This window comes from Myxine glutinosa, chromosome 14 (genome assembly GCF_964187855.1).
Source record: "Myxine glutinosa chromosome 14, kmMyxGlut1.1, whole genome shotgun sequence".
In the NCBI taxonomy this organism is placed as follows: domain Eukaryota; kingdom Metazoa; phylum Chordata; class Myxini; order Myxiniformes; family Myxinidae; genus Myxine; species Myxine glutinosa.
The window spans coordinates 19,267,872-19,291,874 of NC_136274.1; the positions used below are offsets into that span (position 1 = coordinate 19,267,872).

Consider the following 24,003-nt stretch of genomic DNA (forward strand, 5'->3'; position numbering starts at 1 on the left):
GCTGTTGAAATCAAAATCGCTGTTGAAATCAAAACAGCAGTTGAAATCAAAATCGCTGTTGAAATCAAAACAGCAGTTGAAATCAAAACAGCAGTTGAAATCAAAACAGCAGTTGAAATCAAAACAGCAGTTGAAATCAAAACAGCAGTTGAAATCAAAACAGCAGATGAAATCAAAATCGCTGTTGAAATCAAAATAGCGGTTGAAATCAAAATAGCGGTTGAAATCAAAATCGCTGTTGAAATCAAAACAGCAGTTGAAATCAAAACAGCAGTTGAAATCAAAACAGCAGTTGAAATCAAAACAGCAGTTGAAATCAAAACAGCAGTTGAAATAAAAACAGCTGTTGAAATCAAAATAGCAGTTGAAATCAAAACAGCAGTTGAAATCAAAACAGCAGTTGAAATCAAAACAGCAGTTGAAATAAAAACAGCAGTTGAAATCAAAATATCAGTTGAAATCAAAACAGCTGTTGAAATCAAAACAGCAGTTGAAATCAAAATATCAGTTGAAATCAAAAGAGCAGTTGAAATCAAAAGAGCAGTTGAATTAAAAACAGCAGTTGAAATCAAAATTGCAGTTGACAATGAAGGGCGCAGAAGGATAAATGTGTCGGGCCTATCAGAGGACGAAGAGAACGATCCTACCAAATTATGGTTGCTATTCGAGAGCCTGGTGTTGGGCGAGTGGCTAGGGTGCCAGCTTAGGATCCTAGGATCCTGGGTTCGAATCCCGGTCGGTCGCTGAATTAACGCCAGGGGGGTTGACTCAGCCTGCTCATCCTTCCGAGGTCGGCAAATTGAGTACCAGTTCACTGGTAATTTCCTGTTTGTCGTAAAAAGGCGACAACAAGGGTTGGCAGCAGGAACGGCATCCAGCCGTAAAACATTGCTTCAAAAAGGGGACCCAAAAAAAAAACAACAACCACGGTCCCCGAAAAAGGCCAACCCCCGCTTGCGGGGAAAAATGGCCTCTAAAGGTGGTTTTTTATTCGAGAACCAACTACACACAAGGGTTACTTTTCGCATCCATAGCTTAGAGCTAATACGATACAGGCAAAAGCATAATGAAGCGTTGGACGAGTTTGTCACGAGATGCAGCGATAAAGCTAAACACTGCGACCTTCAGCCCACAGAACTACACGAACACATAGTAGAGCTGGTCATTGCCTCCATTCTGTTTGATGCGTTTCAAAAATATCTGCTCGACAAACGGATGGGTTTCATGATTGATGAGCTAGTTGTTGAGGGACGCAAATACGAGGCCCTAGCCACCAGTACTAAGTGCCTACAAGACCCTTGCAGATACCGGTGCTGCAGTAGATGCAATCCAGCAAGCCCGCAAAGAGTGCGCCAATTGTGGCCTTGCGCACCAGCAATGCAGGTGCCCCGCTTACAGTGGCATGCACAAAGTATGTGGCACAATGGGTCACTCAGCAAAATATTGCTGGAAATTAATGCGAATAAGAAGTGACGCATCAATGAGATATGAAACTCCATGGCGGATGGCCATCATGAGAGGACCAAATGCAACGGGACTCCTCAACAGAAGAATTCGATGATGAGCAATCACAGGAAGGCTAGTTCGACTCCATCACTATCTCTAACATGTGCATGGCCCCCATACAGCAGTCTGAAAGGGACAAAGTGTTCACCACGCTAGATGCCATCTGTCCTGACATCCAAAGAAAGAAAACACCTCAAGACGAAGATTGGCACTGCTGTCAGTGTAAACACCCTTCCTCTGCGAACTATCAAGCACATGTATGACAGCTGCTGGAAGACTTGCACCCAGCCCACCAGAGCAAAGCTCACAGCCTACAATGTCTCTGAGATCAGATGCCTCAGATATATACACATCCTAAGCAGATACAGTCACGTGAAATAGTAAGTACACCCCATGTAAAGTTTTGACTTTTTCAACATATTTGAACATACAGCTATTTGATCTTCATTTCAACAATATTGATAGATAAAGGTGATATAATATAACAAATATCATGAAACATTTACATTTTGTAGTCCATTGGAGAATTTAAATAAACGTAAATGCAAATTTCGCATGTGGAAAGAGGAAGTACACCCCTACATTTATCACCACTTCAAATACCTAAAATTAGAATCAGGTGCACCAGCTCAGGTGCAAATGATTAGAGCATCGTCAGAGAGGATCTTGGAGGAACCTGTCTTATTTAAACCTCAGACATTTAGTTTGGTTTGCTCTTTGTTGTTGAAGTGTGCGGCGTCACCATGCACAGATCAAAAGAGCTCTCTGAGGCCTTCAGAAAGAAGGTTATAGATGCCTACGAGTCTGGGAAGGAATTTAAAAAGATCTCCAAACAATTTGAAATCAATCATTTGACTGTCCGGAAGATCATCTACAAGTGGAGAAGATTCCAAACAACTGCCAACTTGATCAGGCCAGGCCTCCCCAGCAAGTTTAGCCTGAGAGCAGACCGCAAGATGCTGAAAGAAGTCTCTAAGAACCCCAGAATGTCATCACGGGACCGACAGGTAGCTCTTGCCTCTGTTGATGTCAAAGTGCACGAGTCTACCATTAGAAAGAGGCTGCACAAATTTGATCTACATGGGAGGTGTGTCAGGAGGAAACCATTGCTGTCCAGAAAAAACATCAGGGCAAGACTGAAGTTTGCCAATTATCACCGAGGCAAAGACCAGCACTTCTGGAACAATATGCTCTGGACAGATGAGTCAAAGGTCGAGCGATTTGGCCACAGTACCAGAAGACATGTTTCGCGAAAACTAAAGACAGCATTGGACCACAAGAACCTGATACCAACTGTAAAGCATGGTGGTGGAAATATTATGGTTTGGGGCAGCTTTTCTGCATCAGGGCCTGGGCAGCACACAATCATAGAATCCACTATGAATTCTTCATTGTACCAGAGGGTGCTTGAGGATAATGTGAGGCCATCTGCCGGAGAGTTGAAGCTCAACCGAAGGTGGACCTTGCAACATGACAATGACCCTAAACATACCAGTAAATCCACCAAGGAATGGCTGAAAAGAAACAAATGGAGGGTTCTGGAATGGCCAAGTCAAAGCCCGGATCTAAATCCCATCGAGATGTTTGTGGGGGGATTTGAAATGAGCTGTGCATGCAAAAAATCCCTCAAACATCGCACAGCTGAAAGGATTCTGCATGGAGGAGAGGGCAAAAATTTCTCCCAGTCGATGTCAGAGACTGGTAGACAGTTATAAGAAACGCCTACTTGAGGTTGTTTCTGCCAAAGGGGGCAATACCACCTATTAGAGCCAAGGGTGTACTTACTTTTTCCACATGCGAAATTTGCATTTATGTTTATTTAAATTATACAATGGACTACAAAATGTAAATGTTTCATGATATTTGTTATATTATATCACCTTTATCTATCAATATTCCTCTCTGGTCGTAGTCAACGTGTGGCCCTGAATGGATTTCTCTCATCTCCCCTTCCTGTTCAGGCTGGAGTTCCCCAAGGAAGTGTGCTGGGCCCTGTGCTTTTTCTGGTCTTTATCAATGATCTCTCCGACTCTCTGGAAAATCCTCTCTATCTCTTTGCTGATGACTCCACTCTCTGCCGCTCCATTCCTCTTCCCTCAGATCGGCAGTCTGCAGCCTCCTCACTCTCTGAAGACCTGGACAAAATCACAGACTGGTCAAACAAGTGGAACATGTCTTTCAATCCTGACAAATCTCACTCTCTTACTATGTCTCTCCGAAAAGATCGACTGGACAACCCTCCCATCTACTTTCTCAACAATCCTCTCCAAGAAGTTCTGTCGCTAAAGCTTTTGGGTCTCACTATCTGCCATGATCTTTTTTTTTTTTTTTTTTTTTTTTTTGTATACAAGGTCGAGGCTCGTGAAAGAGCGAACATTAATCACACAGAAAGACAAACCGACACATAAAACATATAACATAGGGAGCGGTAGACAAGATGGGGAGAGAGGGGGAAGGACACAAACACAACATTTGAGAGCAGGGACCGAGAGACATGGAGACATCGAGAGATCTGAGAGAGGGCGAGGGCTTTGGGGGGGGGGGGGGGGCGTGGGAAGGGGGCGGTGGGAGAGGTATAAAACATATGGACACTGCCAGGACTTCCAGGAAAGAAGTTGGAATTCCAAACAAGGTGGATCTGGGGTGAATTAGCGGGGGTAGAAAAGATCAAGGTTTTGGATGGGGCAAGATAAGAGATGGTGGTGAACAGCTGTTTTAAAGACCTGGAGGGAGGAGTGGGATTGAAGGGAGTGAGGGAGTTTGTTCCAGAGGCGGGAGAAAAGAGGAATGAAAGAGTGAAGGTGAGCAGAGAGCCGAGATTTCGGCAGTTTAACCATCAGAGGGTTGCTGGCAGATCTTGTGCGACCTGTAGGAATATTTGGGGGACAGAGCACAGAGAGAGCTGGGGGTGCAAGGCCGGAGAGGAGTCGGTAGAAGACAGAAAGACCACCTACCTGCCTGCGGTGAGTGAGTGAAAGGCCCTCAGAGATAGCTTCATCGCGGGAGATTCCAATAATTCTGAAAGCTTTGGTTTCAACAGCGTGAAGCCGAGCTAGGTGTGAGGCAGGAGCACCGGCCCATAGGGGAGAACAGTATTCCATTGAGCTGCGGATGAAAGCCTTGTATGTGGTGAGGAGCTCAGGTGTGCCGAGGAAGGACTTCGCACGACGGAGGATGCCCAGTCGGCGACTGGCTTTGGAGGCCAGCTTGGAAATGTGGTTTTCCCAAGAAAGATCATGGCAGATAGTGAGACCCAAAATCTTGAGCGACAGAACTTCTTGGAGAGGATTGTTGAGAAAGTAGATGGGAGGGTTGTCCAGTCGATCTTTTCGGAGAGACATAGTAAGAGTGTGAGATTTGTCAGGATTGAAAGACATGTTCCACTTGTTTGACCAGTCTGTGATTTTGTCCAGGTCTTCAGAGAGTGAGGAGGCAGCAGACTGCCGATCTGAGGGAAGAGGAATGGAGCGGCAGAGAGTGGAGTCATCAGCAAAGAGATAGAGAGGATTTTCGAGAGAGTCAGAGAGATCATTGATGAAGACCAGAAAAAGCACGGGGCCCAGAACACTGCCTTGGGGAACTCCAGCCTGAACAGGAAGAGGAGATGAGAGAAACCCATTCAGGGCCACACGTTGACGACGACTAGAGAGGAAGTCCGCCAGCCATGCGTGGAGATTTCCATGGATACCAAAGGAGGAGAGTTTGGTGAGCAGAGCGGGGTGCCAGACCGTGTCGAAGGCACATGATATGTCGAGGGAGACAGCTCTAATTTCCTGTTTGGCATTGAGGACCTCCATCCATTGTTGAGACAGCAGAAGCAGCATGTCCAGAGTAGAGTGACCTGGTCTGAAACCAAATTGATGATCAGAGATCAAGCCATTGGAGAAGAGGAAAGATTTCATATCCGAAGCAATGATGGATTCCATGACTTTGCTGATAATTGGGAGAAGGCTGATTGGTCTGTAGTTGCTAGGATCTGTTTTTGCACCTTTTTTGTGCAAAGCGGTGATGTTGGCTGATTTCCAAGCAGATGGCAGTTGACCTTGAGCAAAAGAGAGGGTGAAGAGAACAGAGAGAGGGTGAGATAGAGCAGCAGAGCAGGATTTTAGGACCCGTGGGCTGATGCCGTCGGGTCCAGTTGCAGAATCAGAGTCGAGGGTTGACAGAAGCTTTTCCACCTTGTCAGGAGGAAAGGACACGGAGTCCAGGAGCAGCAGGGTACGACTGGGTATGGTGGGTACAGAGAGGGATGGGTTTGGGACACAAGATTTAGAGGCAAACACAGAGTTGAGGCATTCAGCTTTTTCACGTGCGGAGTCAGCTGTGTAGCCGTTTGAGGTAAGGGAGGGGATGGAGGGGGAACAAACACCAGAAACGGATTTGACCAGACGCCACCAGGATTTGGAAGAGGGAGACAGATAAGAGAGTTCGGTCTTGAGAACGGAGAGATATTGTTTCCTGGCTCTCCTGAGGGTGGACACACACTTGTTTCGGGCTTTGTGAAAGGAAATGAGATTTCCTTCCGTTGGATTTGCTTTCCAGGAGACGAAGGCAAGTTGTTTCTGGGCAACAGCCTCACCACAAGATTCCGTGTACCATGGACGGGAGGAAGGGTATGACAACTGAAGACGAGATGGGATAAATCTGTGCATGAGAGAGAGCAATTTACTTTGGAAGAATTCCCAGGATGAGTTGATGTCAGAGGTGGTAGAGATGGGAGACCAGTCCAGATGATTGATGGCTGCTTGAAGACCGTGCCAGTTGGCCTGAGTGAAATGCCAGACTTGTCGACGCTGAGCAGGCTCCCTGAGGATGGTCAGAGAGATGTCCACTTTAACAAGGACATGATCAGATGATCCGATCGGAGCAGAAGAAGAGCAGCAGACATTTTCAGGGAAGTTAGTCATAACTTTCTTGGGAAATCCACATTTCCAAGCTGGCCTCCAAAGCCAGTCGCCGACTGGGCATCCTCCGTCGTGCGAAGTCCTTCCTCGGCACACCTGAGCTCCTCACCACATACAAGGCTTTCATCCGCAGCTCAATGGAATACTGTTCTCCCCTATGGGCTGGTGCTCCTGCCTCACACCTGGCTCGGCTTCACGCTGTTGAATCCAAAGCTTTCAAAATCATTGGAATCTCCCGCGATGAAGCTATCTCTGAGGGCCTTTCACTCACTCACCGCAGGCAGGTAGGTGGTCTTTCTGTCTTCTACCGACTCCTCTCCGGCCTTGCTCCCCCAGCTCTCTCTGTGCTCTGTCCCCCAAATATTCCTACAGGTCGCACAAGATCTGCCAGCAACCCTCTGATGGTTAAACTGCCGAAATCTCGGCTCTCTGCTCACCTTCACTCTTTCATTCCTCTTTTCTCCCGCCTCTGGAACAAACTCCCACACTCCCTTCAATCCCTCTCCTCCCTCCAGGTCTTTAAAACAGCTGTTCACCACCATCTCTTATCTTCCCCCATCCAAAACCTTGATCTTTTCTACCCCCACTAATTCACCCCAGATCCACCTTGTTTGAAATTCCAACTTCTTTCCTGGAAATCCTGGCAGTGTCCATATGTTTATACCTCTCCCACTCCCCCCCCCCCCCCTCCACATGCCTCCCCCCCAAAGCCCTCTCCCTCCCACAGATCTCTCGATGTCTCCATGTCTCCATGTCTCTCGGTCCCTGCTCTCAAATGTTGTTTTTGTGTCTTTCCCCCTCTCTCCCCATCTTGTCTATCGCTCCCGATGTTATTTGTTTTATGTGTCTGTTTGTCTTTCTGTGTGATTAATGTTCGCTCTTTCACGAGCCTCGATCTTGTATACAAAAAAAAAAAAAAAAAAAAAAAAAAAAAAATTGTTGAAATGAAGATCAAATGGCTGTATTTTGAAATATGTTGAAAAAGTCAAAACTTTACATGGGGTGTACTTACTTTTTCATGTGACTGTATAAGGATCCAAAGTGATCCAATGAGAGATTGTACGTTGAGGGCATACCTGGTCCAGTGATAGCCAGTTTACCTGCACGCAAAAAGTTCAAAATGGTTCCCATCAATACGGCCAGTTCAGGATCAAAGGTGACAGATGGGAAAGCCAACTCACCATTTCCAATGTCTCCGCAAAGACCTGATGAATCCTCCTCACCTCATGTGACACCCCACAGGAGCTCACAACCTGCACATAGCCTAACATAGCTCACCATAGCCAAGTCTGTTGGAATGTGCTGAGCTTGCCAAGAAAGCCAGATTCAGCAGTGGAAGGAGCCACGTGAGCCACACGAAACACCAATCACACCTTGGACCAAGCTGGAAACGAACCTGTTTGAATTGAATGGTGAGGGCATTCTCATTGTTGTGGACTATCATTCTGAATACCCAGTAGTTAACAAGTTAACGAGCACCTCAGGCACATCAGTCGCACAGGTCACAGCATTTAAATCCAGTCTTCTTGGAGCACCTGGGGAGATATCTGGTAACGGTCCCTATTCAATGGGAGAGAATACAATGATGTGTGCCAACTGGTCCATCAAGCACACGACCTCATTATCCTGGCGAATGGTCCGAACTGTTTAAGTCGGTGTTACTGAAATGCTGTAAGGCAGGTCAAGATGTCAACAAGGCTTTGCTCAATCTGCAGGCCACACCCATAGACACAAACCGAAATTACCTGCGTCAACTAAAATTATGCTTGGTCCACCAATCCGCACCATCCTACCTAACAGCAATGCACAAGTCAGCACTGCCCAGCCTAGCTAGATGTTTATCTTGGGTTCTTATTTTCAAAAGGGGGGATATGTAGTGATATGAAGGAACCTCTTTCATGCACGGATGATGCGGTGTGATTGCGGGAACCGCATGCAATTTGTTGGTGCTTCGGTTACTCGGAGACTGTTCTTATTAAACCTCTGAGAGACCCCCTTCGGCCCTTGTCTACAATTCATCTACATGTCTTATCACGTATAACCTCATTTGCATATTACCTCATTTACTACCTTATCAACTTACCCCACATCATATTCCAACTTACCCCGCAGCATGTTCCAAATTACCCCGCAGCATGTTCCAACTTACCCCACATCATATTCCAAATTACCCCGCAGCATGTTCCAACTTACCCCGCAGCATGTTCCAACTTACCCCGCAGCATGTTCCAAATTACCCCGCAGCATGTTCCAAATTACCCCGCAGCATGTTCCAAATTACCCCGCAGCATGTTCCAACTTACCCCGCGGCATGTTCCAACTTACCCCACATCATATTCCAAATTACCCTGCAGCATGTTCCAACTTACCCCGCAGCATGTTCCAACTTACCCCACATCATATTCCAAATTACCCCGCAGCATGTTCCAACTTACCCCGCGGCATGTTCCAACTTACCCCACGGCATGTTCCAAATTACCCCACGGCATGTTCCAACTTACCCCATGGCATGTTCCAAATTACCCCGCAGCATGTTCCAACTTACCCCGCGGCATGTTCCAACTTACCCCGCGGCATGTTCCAACTTACCCCGCGGCATGCTCCAAATTACCCCACGGCATGTTCCAAATTACCCCACGGCATGTTCCAAATTACCCCACGGCATGTTCCAACTTATCCCACAGCATGTTCCAACTTCCCCCATGGCATGTTCCAACTTACCCCACGGCATGTTCCAACTTACCGCACATCATATTCCCAATTACCCCACATCATATTCCAAATTACCCCACATCATATTCCAAATTACCCCACATCATATTCCAAATTACCCCCACGGCATGTTCCAACTTACCCCACATAATATTCCAAAATTACCCCACGGCATGTTCCAACTTACCCCACGGCATGTTCCAACTTACCCCACGGCATGTTCCAACTTACCCCACGGCATGTTCCAAATTACCCCATGGCATGTTCCAACTTACCCCACAGCATGTTCCAAATTACCCCATGGCATGTTCCAACTTACCCCACATCATATTCCAACTTACCCCAAGGAATGTTCCAACTTACCCCAATGAATGTTCCAACTTACCCCAAGGAATGTTCCAACTTACCCCACGGCATGTTCCAACTTACACCACAGCACACTCCAACTTACCCCAAAGGCATAGCATGTTCCAACTTACCCCACAACATGTTCCAACTAACCCCGTGGTTGAGGTTGAGGTTGAGGTTGAGGTTGAGGTTGAGGTAAACATCATCTGAGGACGACGCGTTTTGTGATGCGCCGCACAGACATGTGAAACAGCAACCAGATGCATTTAACATAATCCGGTCGTGAATCCAATCTGCACCATCCACGGAGGTATATAATAAACCTGGAGAGCCAATGACGGCTGTCGGCTGAAGCTAGCGGAAGTTGCTTGGCGGCCATATTGGGAAGCCGATTGTGTCTGCGTCCGTGTTTGATCTCACAATCAGCTGATCTCCCAATTTCTGATTCATTTTGGATGCTTACCGACTGTAAGGAGTCTTATTTGTGAACGCGCTGTTTCAAAATGCCACAGTGTGTTGCATTTGACTGCACAAATACCTCAGGGAAGGCCTCCACATGCACATTTCACAAGTAAGTGACAAACCGCGATCGCGGGTGTTCTGCTTTTTCAGTTTTTGGCGTGGTCACGGTGGTGGGGCTCGGTAATTAAGTTTCAATGAAGTTTCAATGAAGTTTGAACACTGTGTTTGAATTTGATGATGTTAGACCACGCGCAGGGTGTGCAATACGACACAGATCTCAAATATAACTGTATTGTGTATTCACTAGGGCTATGTGAGTATGTCAGACTGATGTCTGATTGACTCATTCATTGATTCAGATTGAAGTATCGAGATTGACTCGTCAGCTCGTGATCATTGTCAAGTGATTTAATTTGTGATGAGCTTAACTTAATTGTCCAGTCTACTACTGTCAGGGTTTCCATGCCCTCCTGTGTCACTCGTGAGCAGAAAGAGCAAATGGGGGTTACTTGTGGAAGGTACGAAAGTCCGACACATGGCAAACATTAGCAGATGAAGTTGTATTTAACTATACATATGAAACTCAAAATATTATTTTGATATGGAGTCGTTTTGACTCGGATGTTTTGACTGCCCTCTGAGGTTTTGACCCGCAACCACATTTTGTGACCACAATGTATTTTGTTTCAAGGTTTCCAAAGGATAAGGACTTGTGCTCTCGATGGACATCTGCCCTGAGAAGGGAGTCCTTCTACCCCACCCCAGGCACCACAGTTCTGTGCAGTGATCACTTCAATGAGAGTGACTTCGACAGGGCTGGTCAAACCGTCCGACTGAAGCCGAAGTACTCGAAGTACTCGATGCATGTCACTTGCTTAAACTTGCAAGAAACTGTCTTGGATCCATGAAAATGATGGAGGATGGCAACAAAAAAGTCATCGCGTGGAAATACATCCAGGCACTCTTTGATCTGCAGAAGAGGGAAGGCTTGCGTCTGGGAAATAAGCTCTCCCGGAAACACATCGAGTGGAAGAGCAATGTCATGAAGGTGGACACAGCGCTCAGACATTGAGCACTAGTGTAGCAGATGCAATTCGGTTTTGCAGGGACACTTTGCAACTATCAGAATTTCAGGGCAGTGAGGCTACCTGCCAATACATTGAAACATTGGACAAACTGTTTGACATTCTAAATTCTCGCAATCCATTGGCACGAAACTACAAGGCACCACTCATGACATCACGAGAAGGACTTTTCCTGCCATTCCTGGATACTGCCTACAGTTACTTGTCCAACATCAAAAACATGAATGGTCAAGTTATGACCAATACGCGTTTGAAAACCCCCTTCATTGGTTTCATGATCTGCATAGAGAGTGTCACAATTTTGTATTTCACATATGTCAAACCTGCCTCATCTCCCCTGCGATACCTGCTCACGTACAAAATGAGCCAAGACCACATTGAACTTTTCTTTGGAGCGGTCCGCATTGCATGTGGAAGTGGGAATAACCCAACGGCCCGGCAGTTTGTTGCCGCATATAAGCGCCTCTTGATGCGACATGACATCAAGTCTGCAAGTGGGTTGCCCTTTGTCTGATATGGCGAGTTCACCAACACTTCGTGTAAATATTTAAACTGTAAAAGATGTGTTGCATGAGATGTCTATATCTCCGCTCCATTATTCATGTAACAATTACCATGTCCTGCTGAACGTTCCATTGCAACATGTAAGTCTTGTATGTTATGAATAGCAAAAACTTCCGAAACCCAAGAATTGTGTGGGTTAACTACATGACAGCGTTTCATGTCATTTATGTGACTGGTTTCTAACATCTCGGTAATAGAAACATACACATCTTAGTTACAATATAATGACTGAATTAAGTAACATCATATAACATGACAACAAATCAGATCCTTATATTGAGGAATATTATAGAACAAGCCAAAGAATGGCAAACGACGATGTACCTCAATTTTATAGATTTCTAGAAAGCTTTCGACTCCTTGCCCAGAGAAAGTCTGGGTCATAATGAAGAAATACAGCATACCTGGAAAATTAGTGAACCTTGTAAAAGCCCTTTACCAAGACTTTCAATGTGCGGTCGTCGACCAAGGTGAAACAACAGAATGGTTCAAGGTGAAGACAGGAGTTAAACAGGGGTGTAACATGTCAGGATTCTTATTCCTACTAGTGGGTGATTGGGTCATGAGAAGAACGATAAAGAACACCGAGCGGTAATTTTGGGCACTTTTTTTTCAAACAAGCTCTAAACCATTGGATTCCCCAGGAAAAATGCGTCTAGAATCAACTTCAAACTTAATGAACACCATTTCCTTAAAGAACGGGATTCTGAGCCCGAATATCAGTTCAAATATTAGTATTCTATATTAATTAAATAGTCGGCGGTCCTAAAATTCGCTCCAGCTGCATCATCAGTGCGCCACGCCTTTGCTTTGACAGGCTTTGTTTACAAAACAATCGGCTTCCCAATATGGCCGCCAGACTATTTCCGGTGGCTTCACAGCGGCTAATGCTGCGAGGTGGCCAATTGGCTCTCCATATTATATACCTCCGTGGCACCATCCTGCCGCACATCACACTTTGTGGAAATTTTCCTTCTTGTTTGAGAGGAAACCGAAAGCTGAAAGGACCTTGACAGAAATATTAATTATTTGTTTTCTTTCGCTATTTGTCCTAATGCTGAAGTATGAATGCAACTGCGGTCCTCCGAGTTTCAGGCGGTGTAATAACGAAACACTGTTTAGTAAGATTTACTCGTCTAGTCCTGCTCATACGTCATTGATATACTTTAACAACTGTACAGTTGTTTCTTGAGTTCTTATCGGATTTAAGTTGCTGTGAGTAAAAACATCACGTAATATCGAAGAATTTCGCGCGCGAGGGAAACAGGAAGATTGTTCGATAAAAAGAAAATTCATTAACAATGCATTCCACCTTCGATCAACGTTTTAAGTGTGGTGTATCTATATAATTCGTGTGTCAATGAAAGATCCAATATATTTTGAGGAAGAAGATTAAAAATTCGTCGGGATAAGTTGAAGCCGGAAGTGGTGTGGCAAAGCATAGTTTTTTCATTTCCGGGTTTCCTTGCAGGTCAATGGGAGGAAGACGCACGCCAATGCATTTCGTGTTTGGGGTTTGTGGGCGCAAACAAAATTAATAAACACGGTCTGCCCCCGATTTACTTCCTGCAAGGAATATCCAGCCGGTGAGGCCTGGCTCGGGGTTTGGGGGTTCCATGCAGCTTTGGTGTCCATCCTGCCCGTTTGTTTGGAACACGAACAAGCGCGCGCACGGCTCCTGCACGGTAACTGATGCTTCGAATCGCATGATGGCTGTGCCGACACTATCGCTACGTCTTGGAGCACGTTCGTCACCGTTCCAATAGGGATGCTATGTTGACTTGTGGCTGTTTGTAGTCGATTGTGGAACAAATTATTGCAATGATCGTTTTTTATTTCGGTGAAAGAACAGGGTCTACGAGTACTACCTATTACGTGCGCAGGAGAGAAATAAGGGTGAAGTAAGGTGTTTATAAATTGAGGAAGGAAATGAATGGAAGGAGGAGTTAGCAAAATAGGAGGTTGGGACCAGAAAGTAAGAGGTACTGAATGTAACCTGGGAGTGAGGGGTGGGCGGGGTATGAGGGAGGGAGAGGGAGGGGGTAGGTATGGGGGAGAGGGAGGGTGTTGATGGGGAGAGCAAGTGTATAGGTAAGGGGGAGAGAGGAGAGTTATACTTATAGGTAGGGGGTTAGAGGAGGGGCATAGGTATGGGGGAGAGGGAGGGGATAGGTTGGGGGGAGAGGGATGGGATAGGTTGGGGGAGAGGGATGGGATAGGTTGGGGGGAGAGGGATGGGATAGGTTGGGGGGGAGAGGGAGGGGATAGGTTGGGGGGGAGAGGGAGTGGATAGGTTGGGGGGAGAGGGATGGGATAGGTTGGGGGGAGAGGGAGGGGATAGGTTGGGGGGAGAGGGATGGGATAGGTTGGGGGGCGAGGGATGGGATAGGTTGGGGGGGAGAGGGAGGGGATAGGTTGGGGGGAGAGGGAGGGGATAGGTTGGGGGGAGATGGATGGGATAGGTTGGGGGGAGAGGGAGGGTGTTGATGGGGAGAGGGATGGGATAGGTTGGGGGGAGAGGGAGGGTGTTGATGGGGAGAGGGATGGGATAGGTTGGGGGGAGAGGAGAGGAGAGTTATACTTATAGGTAGGGGGTTAAAGGAGGGGCATAGGTATGGGGGAGAGGGAGGGTGTTGATGGGGAGAGGGATGGGATAGGTTGGGGGGAGAGGAGAGGAGAGGAGAGTTATACTTATAGGTAGGGGGTTAAAGGAGGGGCATAGGTATGGGGGAGAGGGAGGGGATAGGTTGGGGGGAGAGGGATGGGATAGGTTTGAGGGAGAGGAGAGGTATAGGCATGGGAAGAGGAGGGTTTTAGGTAGTGGGAAGAGGAAGGATGTGGGGCGAGGTTATTGCTGACGTTGCAAGTCCTGTACATATCTCACTTTCGTACATCTTCATTACTTGACCTTTCTGAAACTCCTTTTTTATTCTCCCTTTTTGTATGATGTCGTTGTGTTTGTTGGTACGTTTAATGTTAAAATTTCTGTCTGCCCTCGTCATCCAAACCCCAATTTCAGTGCCATGGCTGGTACTTCCCGATATCACGGGTTTGGAAAGGATGACGAAGAGTTGGTCGAACGTTTCGAGATCACCGACTGGGACTTGGAGAATGAGTTCAATCCGGATCGTGTGCGGCGAAAGCCAACGAAGGAGGATGTTATTTATGGTATCTGGGCCGAGAATGATTCCGACGACGAACGGCCACGGTTCTCTGGAAGCCGCAAGTATGCAACGTGTGTGTGTGTGTGTGTGTGTGTGTGTGTGTGTGTGTGTGTGTGTGTGTGTGTGTGTGTGTGTGTGTGTGTGTGTGTGTGTGTGTGTGTGTGTGTGTGTGTGTTAGTGTGTTAGGGTTAGGGTTAGGGTTCCTACTACTTCCTACTAAAAATCCTACTTCTTTTGATTTTGCTCTCCGTGCAGGCTGGGAGACCTCACACTACCGGTAAATTTTGTTAGCGCGGGACTGCGGAAGTCCGTGCTACCTGAGGACGAGGGAAGTGATGGAGAGCAACCTGCTGAATCTGAAAGCATCCCAGCATGCAAGCGCATTGACTATCCCAGGGAGTTTGGGGCAAAGAAAGCTCCAAAGTCTGTGAGTGTGCCCTCGGAGCCCACTTGGCATCCAGATTTGTTTGCTTGTCTTTTGTACCTGGGGTGGTTCAAATCGTTATCTTCAAGAGGAGCGAGTTCACTGATGTAAAAGATTTGCTGTTTTTGATTGAAGCATATCTGATGACCGTGTTACAATTCATTATTACCTTCGCAAAAGCGGAAGGTTATGTTTTGATCGCTGTGTATTTATTTGTATGTCTGTGTGTGTGTGTGTGTTATTCGCATAACTCAAAAAGTATTCAACCGAATTGCATGAAATTTGGTGGGATGATTGGTTATTATACGGGACACATTTGATTAGATTTTGGGAGCAATCGGGTCAAAGGTCAAGGTCAAGGTCACGAAAAGGTCAAAATCGTATTTTTACCAAGTACAGAACAGTAGCTGCGGCGAAGGTATGCGCTCTACCGAGTGCCCGTTCTAGTTTGTATGTCTGTGTGTGTGTGTGTATGTTATTCGCATAACTCAAAAAGTATTCAACCGATTCGCATGAAATTTGGTGGGATGATAGGTTATTATCCGGGAACCATTTGATTAGATTTTGGAATCGATCGGGTCAAAGGTCAAGGTCAAGGTCATGAAAAGGTCAAAATCGTCTTTTTACCATAGCGCGGTCAATTTGTGTCCAATTTGTATGAAACTAATGCCAAAATGCTTTGCTACACAGATCTTGTAGTCTTTTATTTTGGCAACAAAAGTAGCTGCGGCGAAGGTATGCGCTCTACCGAGTGCCCGTTCTAGTTTTTGTTGCAATGATCTTCATTCGCTCGTACTGTTGCCATAATTCCCTCTTCCATCATCATCGGGTCGATCTCAATCCGACATGCAGATCCTGCAGTTTGGGTTTACTTCCAGTGTAACTCTGGCTTTACCTCCGTCGTCAACAATTCTTGCATATTTTATGTTTACAAGCTTGACCTGATTTAAAAAACGGACATCCCCTTGCTTGGTTTGGTGTAATCCTTGGGTTGTGCTTCACAGAATCGATACCTAAGGCCGTCCGCTTCCTTTTCCTCTATTCATGAATCATTTTCTTCTTTCCTCTTGGCCCAGCACTTCACCCCATTATTGACATGCCCATCTTGAACATTGTCCCTTCCTCTCACATTGTGTCTCATAACGGTGCAGGACGTAGCAATCAGAGGGGGAGGCAACAAGACATTTACATCTGTGACGTCTGAACGCTCATTTGGCGAGTGGGAAAAACACACAAAGGGAATCGGGCAGAAGCTGTTGCAGAAGATGGGCTACGTGGCTGGGAAAGGTCTCGGCCGGAAGTCTCAAGGTGCAGAACAAGTCGACCGCGTCCATTTGTAATTATTTAACATCATGTCTGTCGTTTCAAGTTTCTCCACAATTTTGTTCCCACTTGCTTTTCCCACTATATTTCCCACAAGCAGGGAAAATGGCCTTAAAATGCATGTTGTTGTTGTTGTTGTTGTTGTTGTTGTTGCTTTTCCCACTATATCTCTGGTGTCGTCACGGTCCTGGCACCTTTTTGTGTGGCAAGTTGGTGTGGCCTGCATCATGCTTGCACAAGCATAGAATTGACTTTCTGAATTCCGCAGGGATAATAAATCCCGTGGAGGCTCAAATGCGTAAAGGCCGTGGAGCAATCGGAGCACATGGACCAGAACGAACGGAGCAATCTCTTCGTGATTTTCCCGTTATCGATTCTGAGGAGGAGGAAGATCAGGTGATTGTGTGGTTGGGTTATGTTCGGGCCAAATTTCCTTTTGCTTCGGCCAGTGTTGCATTAATAAAACTCTGTGGACCAAATCTACATTTATCACCAAATTATTTTGCTTCGGTATGTTTGTGGGTTGGTCATGCATTGTTTGTGCGTGATGAACAGGAGTGTAAGAGGCAGCTGAGCCAGTGGAAGAGGGATCCAGGGGCTGCCAAAGCCAAACCCAAGTACATTTACAGAACGGTGGAAGAGCTTAAGAGTCGTGGCATTGGGAAAAAGGTGATGGCTCCTTCTGAGCTGAGTCAGGTCAAGGTGAGTGAGGCTTTTCTTCTACATTTACACGCAACACAGCTTGGGAGGCCGAGTAGTCCATCACAACTCGTTTTTGTTACTCTCTTGCAGGTGATTGACCTCACTGGCAAGGAGCAGAAGGTTTACTACAGCTACAACCAGATGCAGCAGCGGCATGGAGTGCCCAGTGAAGAGGAACCTCCATCCTCCCAGGACACCCGGCGGGCGGCTTTCTCCATGCCTGAGCTTGAGCACAACCTGCACATCCTTGTGCAGATGGCCGAGCAGGAGATCGTACAAACCGACCGTCAGTTGCGCCATGAGAAAGACCGGGTGTGTTTTTTCTGCTGAGGTTTATTATTATTGTTATTATTGTGTGATTATTCCTGTTGCCAAAATGATAAGGCTCATGTTTAGTTAAGTGATTAAGGCTCTTTGCTTGTCTCAGAAAATAAATGTTTGATTTTACCCACTGCTGCAGATAGTCTGCAAAGGTCTTTTCAAATGTGGTTTAACTCTCAGTTTTCCCCAAAAATTATATTAGATTTTATATATAGTAACTTGTATGGGTAGTGACGTAAGGATGCACATGCTGGGCTTATTTTCCTCTGAATTGTTGAATGTAAATATACCGGATTAAACGTGGGTGGGAACCCGGTCACATGATTATTCACACCTAAATTCATGGTCACTGCTACCCGACTGGTCTTCCTGCCACTTGGTGGAACAACAAAGTGGCCTCAAGTTAGTTTTTATTATTTTGATAACAAATACAACTGGATACTCAACAGAGGACAAACATAAAACATGCACCTAACGAACAAGAAAAGAAATACCTGAGCTATGGCCACAAATCCGTATACAACAGGCGGCCTAGTCGGGAATGACGAGTGGAAGCAAAACAACAAATCAAATATGTTAAACAAATGTGTTCCTTTCAATTCTGATTGATTGACAAGCAGGAGGGAGGAATGATTGATGGAAATACGCACCTGGTCTCCAGGGCCAGGTTTACAATGGCACCTCGGCACCAGGAGTACAATCATTAGGGGCCCATAATGACCAAGATAGTTTTTTTTTTCTAAAGTGGACACATTGCGATACGTTTAAATAAAGAATATGTATAGAATTGAATGCTACTTTTAAAAAAAAACATGCAATTTAAATTGAAACAAGTCAGGAGACGACGATGGTTCACGAGCGAGCGGTATTCAATGACAAAGGACGGACTATAACCGAAACAGGCCCGGACTGGGGGGTAGGGGGGCCCACGTGGCAGGTGTCGGCCCCCGACATGCGGTGTACATGCCTATTTACAAAGGGCCCCAATGCCCTGCGTGCGCAGGCCTTGAAGAGCCAGCTGTACGTAATTGTGTGTGTTGCTGGCCTGGAAATGTCAAAGCGAAGGTTACTGACCTTGAAATGAGATAGAAAATAATGTATAATCAGTTATGAGGTTAGTTAGCGACACAATACCGAAAATTCGGTTCGATTCGACAACTTTGAAAATTTGACCTTTATGACCTTCAAAGGTCAAAGGTCAAATTTTCTGAAATTTGTTGGAAAACTTGTATTTCATGATGTATGTCATAATATAAGATCATGTACGACATTTCACCCTATCAGGAAGCGAACAATGAAATAAAACCATCAAAAGTCGACTTTTCTCAATTTCGTGACCTTGTGAAAATGAAAAATCGAGCTCCGTGGGGCTAGACACATGACATTGGCCTAACCAAATACCGAAACCCCTGTCAGATTCCACCAACTCCCTCGGAGAAGATGTAGCTTGAACTTGATTACCCCCTAAAAATACATCTTTTTTGGGCGTCGCTCCGCCCACAATGGGCGCAATACGCCCACTCTAGGCAGGACACAACTAGATCATGATATCAACCTCCCACCAAAGTTTCATCAAGATCGGATGATATCATCGGGTAGTTATGCTGCGGACAGACAGACAGACAGACACACACGCCCATGACGAATATAGTGGTCACTGTTTGATAACACGTGAACCAAAAGCGTATTACCTTTTCCTGGCGTGTGACGTCACCACACGATTAATGGCGTACATGCCAGTTCCAGCACAGTAAGCTCGCATTTTTTGGTGTTGTGTTTGCACATTTTTGGAGTAGTGCGTGCTTGTCATTTTTACCATTTTTTGGGAATTACGTGACTTGAGTTTGAGAATAACGCTGAGATTAAATTTTCACACTGAACAACAAGAAAACATGTTCACAATAACACCCGCATTCCAGCGAGATTGCCTTCCCTCTTCCTCGTCCTCCCCACCCTCAGTTTCCGGAAACCCTCCATGTTAGCATCACGCATGTACTGAGGTTTCCCATTTTGCGCGTGAATTGGCTGCTGTAATAAGCGCAACCCTCGCATTCATAATAATAATAATAATAATTCATTTATTTTGTATAGCGCTTTTCAAGAAGCCCAAAGGCGCTTTGACAGAGTGGAAAACATAATGCATAACAATACATGAAAACAACAATTGCAAAAAGACAAGAATCAATAGGGAAATATTTAAAGCAAAAGGAGGGAGAAGGAGAAGAGATAGTCAGGGGTTAAATGCTGTGGGTTGAATGTTGAATGCAGTGTTGAACAGGTGGGTCTTTAGTGATGTTTTGAATGTGGTGAGTGAGGAGGAGTCTCTGATGGTGTGAGGTAGTGAGTTCCAGAGGGTGGGAGCAGCGATGGAGAAGGCCCTGTCCCCCCAGGATCTGAATTTGGTCCGGATGGAGGGGGTCAGGAGGTTGGTACCAGCAGAGCGGAGGTTGCGGGTGGGAGTGTGTCTGGAGAGGAGGTCAGCCAGGTAGGATGGGGCCAGGTTATGGAGGGCTTTGTATGTCAAGAGGAGGATTTTGTACTGGATTCTCTGGGGGATGGGGAGCCAATGAAGCTTGTAAAGGACGGGGGTGATGTGGTCACGGGTCCGGGAATGGGTGAGTAGACGGGCAGCGGAGTTCTGAATGTATTGGAGTTTATTGGTGATTTTTGAGGGTGAACCATAGAGGAGGCTATTGCAGTAGTCCAGACGGGAGGTGATGAAGGCGTGGATGAGGGTTTCTGCAGCCGTGGAGGAGAGGGATGAGCGGAGACGGGCAATGTTTTTCAGGTGAAAGAAGGCTGACTTTGTGATCTGTTTAGTGTATTTGTCGAAGGAGAGGGTTTGGTCAAAGATGACGCCAAGATTCCGGATGTGAGGGGAGGTGGATACTGGGATACCGTCGATGTTGAGGGCAAAGTTATGGGTGGATTTTGTGAGCGTTTTTGGGCCAATGATGATTATTTCAGATTTATCACAGTTAAGCTTGAGGAAGTTGATTTGAAGCCAGGATTTTATTTCAGTGATGCAGTTTGTCAGGATAGAGTGGGTGTCGGTGGAGACGGACTTGGTGGAGATGAAAAGCTGGATGTCATCGGTGAAGCAGTGGAATTGGAGACCATGACGGCGGATTAAGTGACCGAGGGGGGACAGGAGTAGTAACCACGGAGTAGCAAGGTTGTTCGTGCGAGCAAAATACAGAGGAAGGCCGTCACTATTGAAGTAAAAATGGATGTTTTAGGAAGGTATGAAAGAGGTGATCGTACAGGTGATATGAAGACTAGGGAGTGATTGCTACATTCAAGGTGTATTATCTCTGAAGAACATTTGCAAACCTGATAATAATTTAATGATTTGCAGGTGAAATCGACTGATTAATGGTCTGATGACTATAAAGGAATTCAGGAATGCTTTTACCATAATGGATTCTCTATGTAATGTTGAGCAGTGTTGGAGGGAAGTCACCCGTTCCTGTATGAATGGTGTATGGGGGAAGGTTTGCCCTCAGTTTTGTTTATGGTTTTAAGGGTTTCAATGAGAATAATGATGTGTTGAAAACATGATTATTTTTTTTAATTTGAGGGTGAAAAGCAGGGGTGCGGTTAATGCACCAGAAAATACGGTACATGTTTATTTCAATTGTGATGTGTTTACTTTTTGTGCCACCATTGACTTTCCTCAATTTTTTTTTTCTCAAATCCCAGGAACATAACCCCCCTTTTCTCATAAGCTCTTGGTTTTAATTATCACGTTTTTGAATATCACGGCATTTTCAAGGAACGTAACCCCAGTGATATTGAATAATTTACTGTATATATCAGCATGATCGGAAAATACATAGCTTCAAGCGCATTCATCTTTGAAGAAAATGCTTTTGTGCTTTGTCAGAAGAAGCCAGGATAAAATGCTACATTCTACTGAGATGAAGTTTATTTTAATTCTGATTCGTTCGTAATCGCATCAGGTTTTATAAGTCGTTAAATCCGTTTTGCACCGGACGAGATCTCTATAGTTCCATGAAAAGAAAGGCTTCTGTTATTATTAACATCAAGTTAATAATATTATTAACATCAAGAATGTTATGGACATCTTGATTAAGACCCACTACTATAAGATAATGGGTTACTATCGGGTCTTGGGGCTGGAAAGATGGCCTAGGCCCAAGAGGTACGAGGTACGTACACTCGCCTCAAAGCTGTCTGCGTTTGAATCGCGGCCCAGCTATAGACTGGCATCGCATTGATTCACAGCAGGGCAATTCATCAATATGTGCGCTTTCCCTTGAATGGACGTTAAACTAGGCATCCCGTCTGCCAGCATTAGTTGGTGGATGTCACAGATCCCACGGCATCCTTCGTGAAGAGTTGGCGAATTATCACTGGCACCATGAACAAATTCCAAATTCCTGCCATAAATGGAAGGTAATAGCACACCACCCATTATAACCCTTGCCACGAAACTGCATCAGCACCACCGACATTGTGTAAACAGTGTATGGTACATCAGAAATCAGAACAAAGTCTTGTGTAGGATATCGGTGTTTCAAATGAATATCTCTGAAATAATAATATTATTTGTTGGTTTGTTAATTACCTTCCCCATTCTTACATTTGCCCACTTCTAGTTGGTCTCTCTAGGCCACGAGCTGGACCGTTTGCAGAAACTTATGCACTCGGATGATTCAGCTGTTGAGCGTCTCTCACGGGTCCTGGGCCTCGTCGACTCGTGTGAGCGACGAGCTCGAGCTGGCGTTGAAGAGCTGCCACCCGGCGAGGGTGAACCTCCACTGACTATATCTGAAGCAGTGCGGGACTTCCGACGACTTCAGGAAGAGTTCCCAGAAGAGTACATGGCACTGGGGCTCGCCGGGCTCGCAGGTCCGGTTGTCACGCCGCTTATCAAACAACATTTTAGTGGATGGGATCCACTCAAGGTACCCGGCTATATACAATGAAGGGGATGATTATGGAAAACCGAGTGAACCCGTCTGCATTCTTGAGCTATCCCTTCAAATTTTCTCTCTTCCCCCTCATTCACATGACATTTTTTTAAGGATGCATCATTCGGTCAAGACATACTTCAAGAGTGGAAGTCCATATTGGAGGATGCATGCTGCACACTGCAGCCATTGCAATGTGATCCCATGATGATGGACCCTTACCATCGCCTGCTCTGGGAGGCTTGGATGCCATGTGTACGTCGCGCGGCATCTCGCTGGCAACCTCGTGACTGCGAGCCCTATGTCTGCCTTCTGGAGCAGTGGCTTCCACTTCTGCCACCGTGGCTCACCGATAACATCCTAGATCAGCTGGTGCTTCCCAGGCTACGCATTGAGGTGGGTATTCCAATATTCCATGGAAGGGCACAACCATATGTTTACTTCTGAAGCTTAGGATTTTTTATTTTATTCATCACTTAATGCCACAAGTCTTTATAAAAATGACACTTGGGTAATGGATAGGTTATTTTTAATATTGTTTAAGCTGCTGTGAGTGATCGGCTGCTGGGGGCTCATACGGATTATTTAATACCACAAGGGGGCGACTTGTTCAAGCAAATGCCAGGCATTTTCCAACCGCAAGTGTTCTTTTCTGTCTTTGTTGTTCAGAGAAATTTTGGGAGGGTTTCCCAATTTCCCATCCTTTTGCTTTTTTTCTGTCACATTGGGAGAAATTATATATTTATTTTCCTCATCTGTGCTTGCCATTACGTCTTCATTATGGGACCTTCCTGTTTGCTGGTAATCTGATTTCAAGCACACCTTACCTCATGGATAAACCTAAATATTGCACACAACGTTCCATGTGTGGGACTTGTTGGAATATAAACCAAATTATTTGCACATATGAGTTTTAGAGCACTGGTACGGTTCGCCAGAGGACCTTGGTTCGATTCCTGGTCTGGGCGTGTAATTGTCCCACATATATCGATTAAATTTCATATGGGTTGTTACATCAGACCTAAAAAGTGCTTCAGGAATTTATGTTCCAAGAAGTAATGGTAATCATAACTTACTAGCAGGGACCTGTGAAACCTTCACGGTAAAGGCCCTTGTTTGAGAGAATGCCATGTAGTTATTTGGGCAGTGTATAGGCAACAGACCGCTGACTTGATCTCTCCAAAAAATAAAAAGATATCACCCAGGTTTGAAGCAAAATCATGCCAATGACTTGATTGCTCCAAGCTATATAGCCTATGTGCATATATATAATATATCATGGTCATATAGCTCGGATAGATTCTAATTGTACTGGTCTATAGGCTGACACCAGATGACTGAAGCCTGAGGCTTATACATTCTGTGGCCTTCACAAGGCCCATGATGCCTATCCGCACCAACATTTTCCATATTTGATGATTATTTTAACAGTCGCTTTGGTTGTTTTACACTGAACGGAAAACTACACTGAACGAAATAGGGAGAGCATGGTGATTTGTGTATAAGGCAGCTCTGAAGATGTCTTTGGCTTTGCATAAAATGGTGGTCGTA

The 24,003-nt window shown here is 45.6% G+C and overlaps 1 protein-coding gene and 1 long non-coding RNA gene across 3 annotated transcripts in view; one reads left to right on the forward strand and one right to left on the reverse strand.

Moving 5' to 3' along the window:
- Positions 1 to 9,774, reverse strand: part of LOC144888750 (uncharacterized) — a 66,622-nt gene extending 56,848 nt beyond the window's left edge. The window contains exon 1 of the long non-coding RNA XR_013621321.1: positions 9,602 to 9,774. This is a non-coding gene — a long non-coding RNA (uncharacterized LOC144888750). The remainder of the gene's footprint in view (positions 1 to 9,601) is intronic.
- Positions 9,775 to 12,991: 3,217 nt separating this feature from the next.
- Positions 12,992 to 24,003, forward strand: part of TFIP11 (tuftelin interacting protein 11) — a 33,014-nt gene continuing 22,002 nt past the window's right edge. Inside the window, exons 1-9 of one of the 2 annotated variants that reach the window (XM_068135231.2) lie at positions 12,992 to 13,266; positions 14,601 to 14,807; positions 15,001 to 15,172; positions 16,321 to 16,477; positions 16,761 to 16,888; positions 17,048 to 17,194; positions 17,285 to 17,506; positions 22,138 to 22,446; positions 22,567 to 22,848. In XM_068135231.2, coding sequence (XP_067991332.1) covers positions 14,605 to 14,807; positions 15,001 to 15,172; positions 16,321 to 16,477; positions 16,761 to 16,888; positions 17,048 to 17,194; positions 17,285 to 17,506; positions 22,138 to 22,446; positions 22,567 to 22,848 — 1,620 coding nt within the window. In that variant the 5' untranslated portion in view covers positions 12,992 to 13,266; positions 14,601 to 14,604. The remainder of the gene's footprint in view (positions 13,267 to 14,600; positions 14,808 to 15,000; positions 15,173 to 16,320; positions 16,478 to 16,760; positions 16,889 to 17,047; positions 17,195 to 17,284; positions 17,507 to 22,137; positions 22,447 to 22,566; positions 22,849 to 24,003) is intronic. The other variant, XM_068135232.2, reaches the window with a different exon arrangement.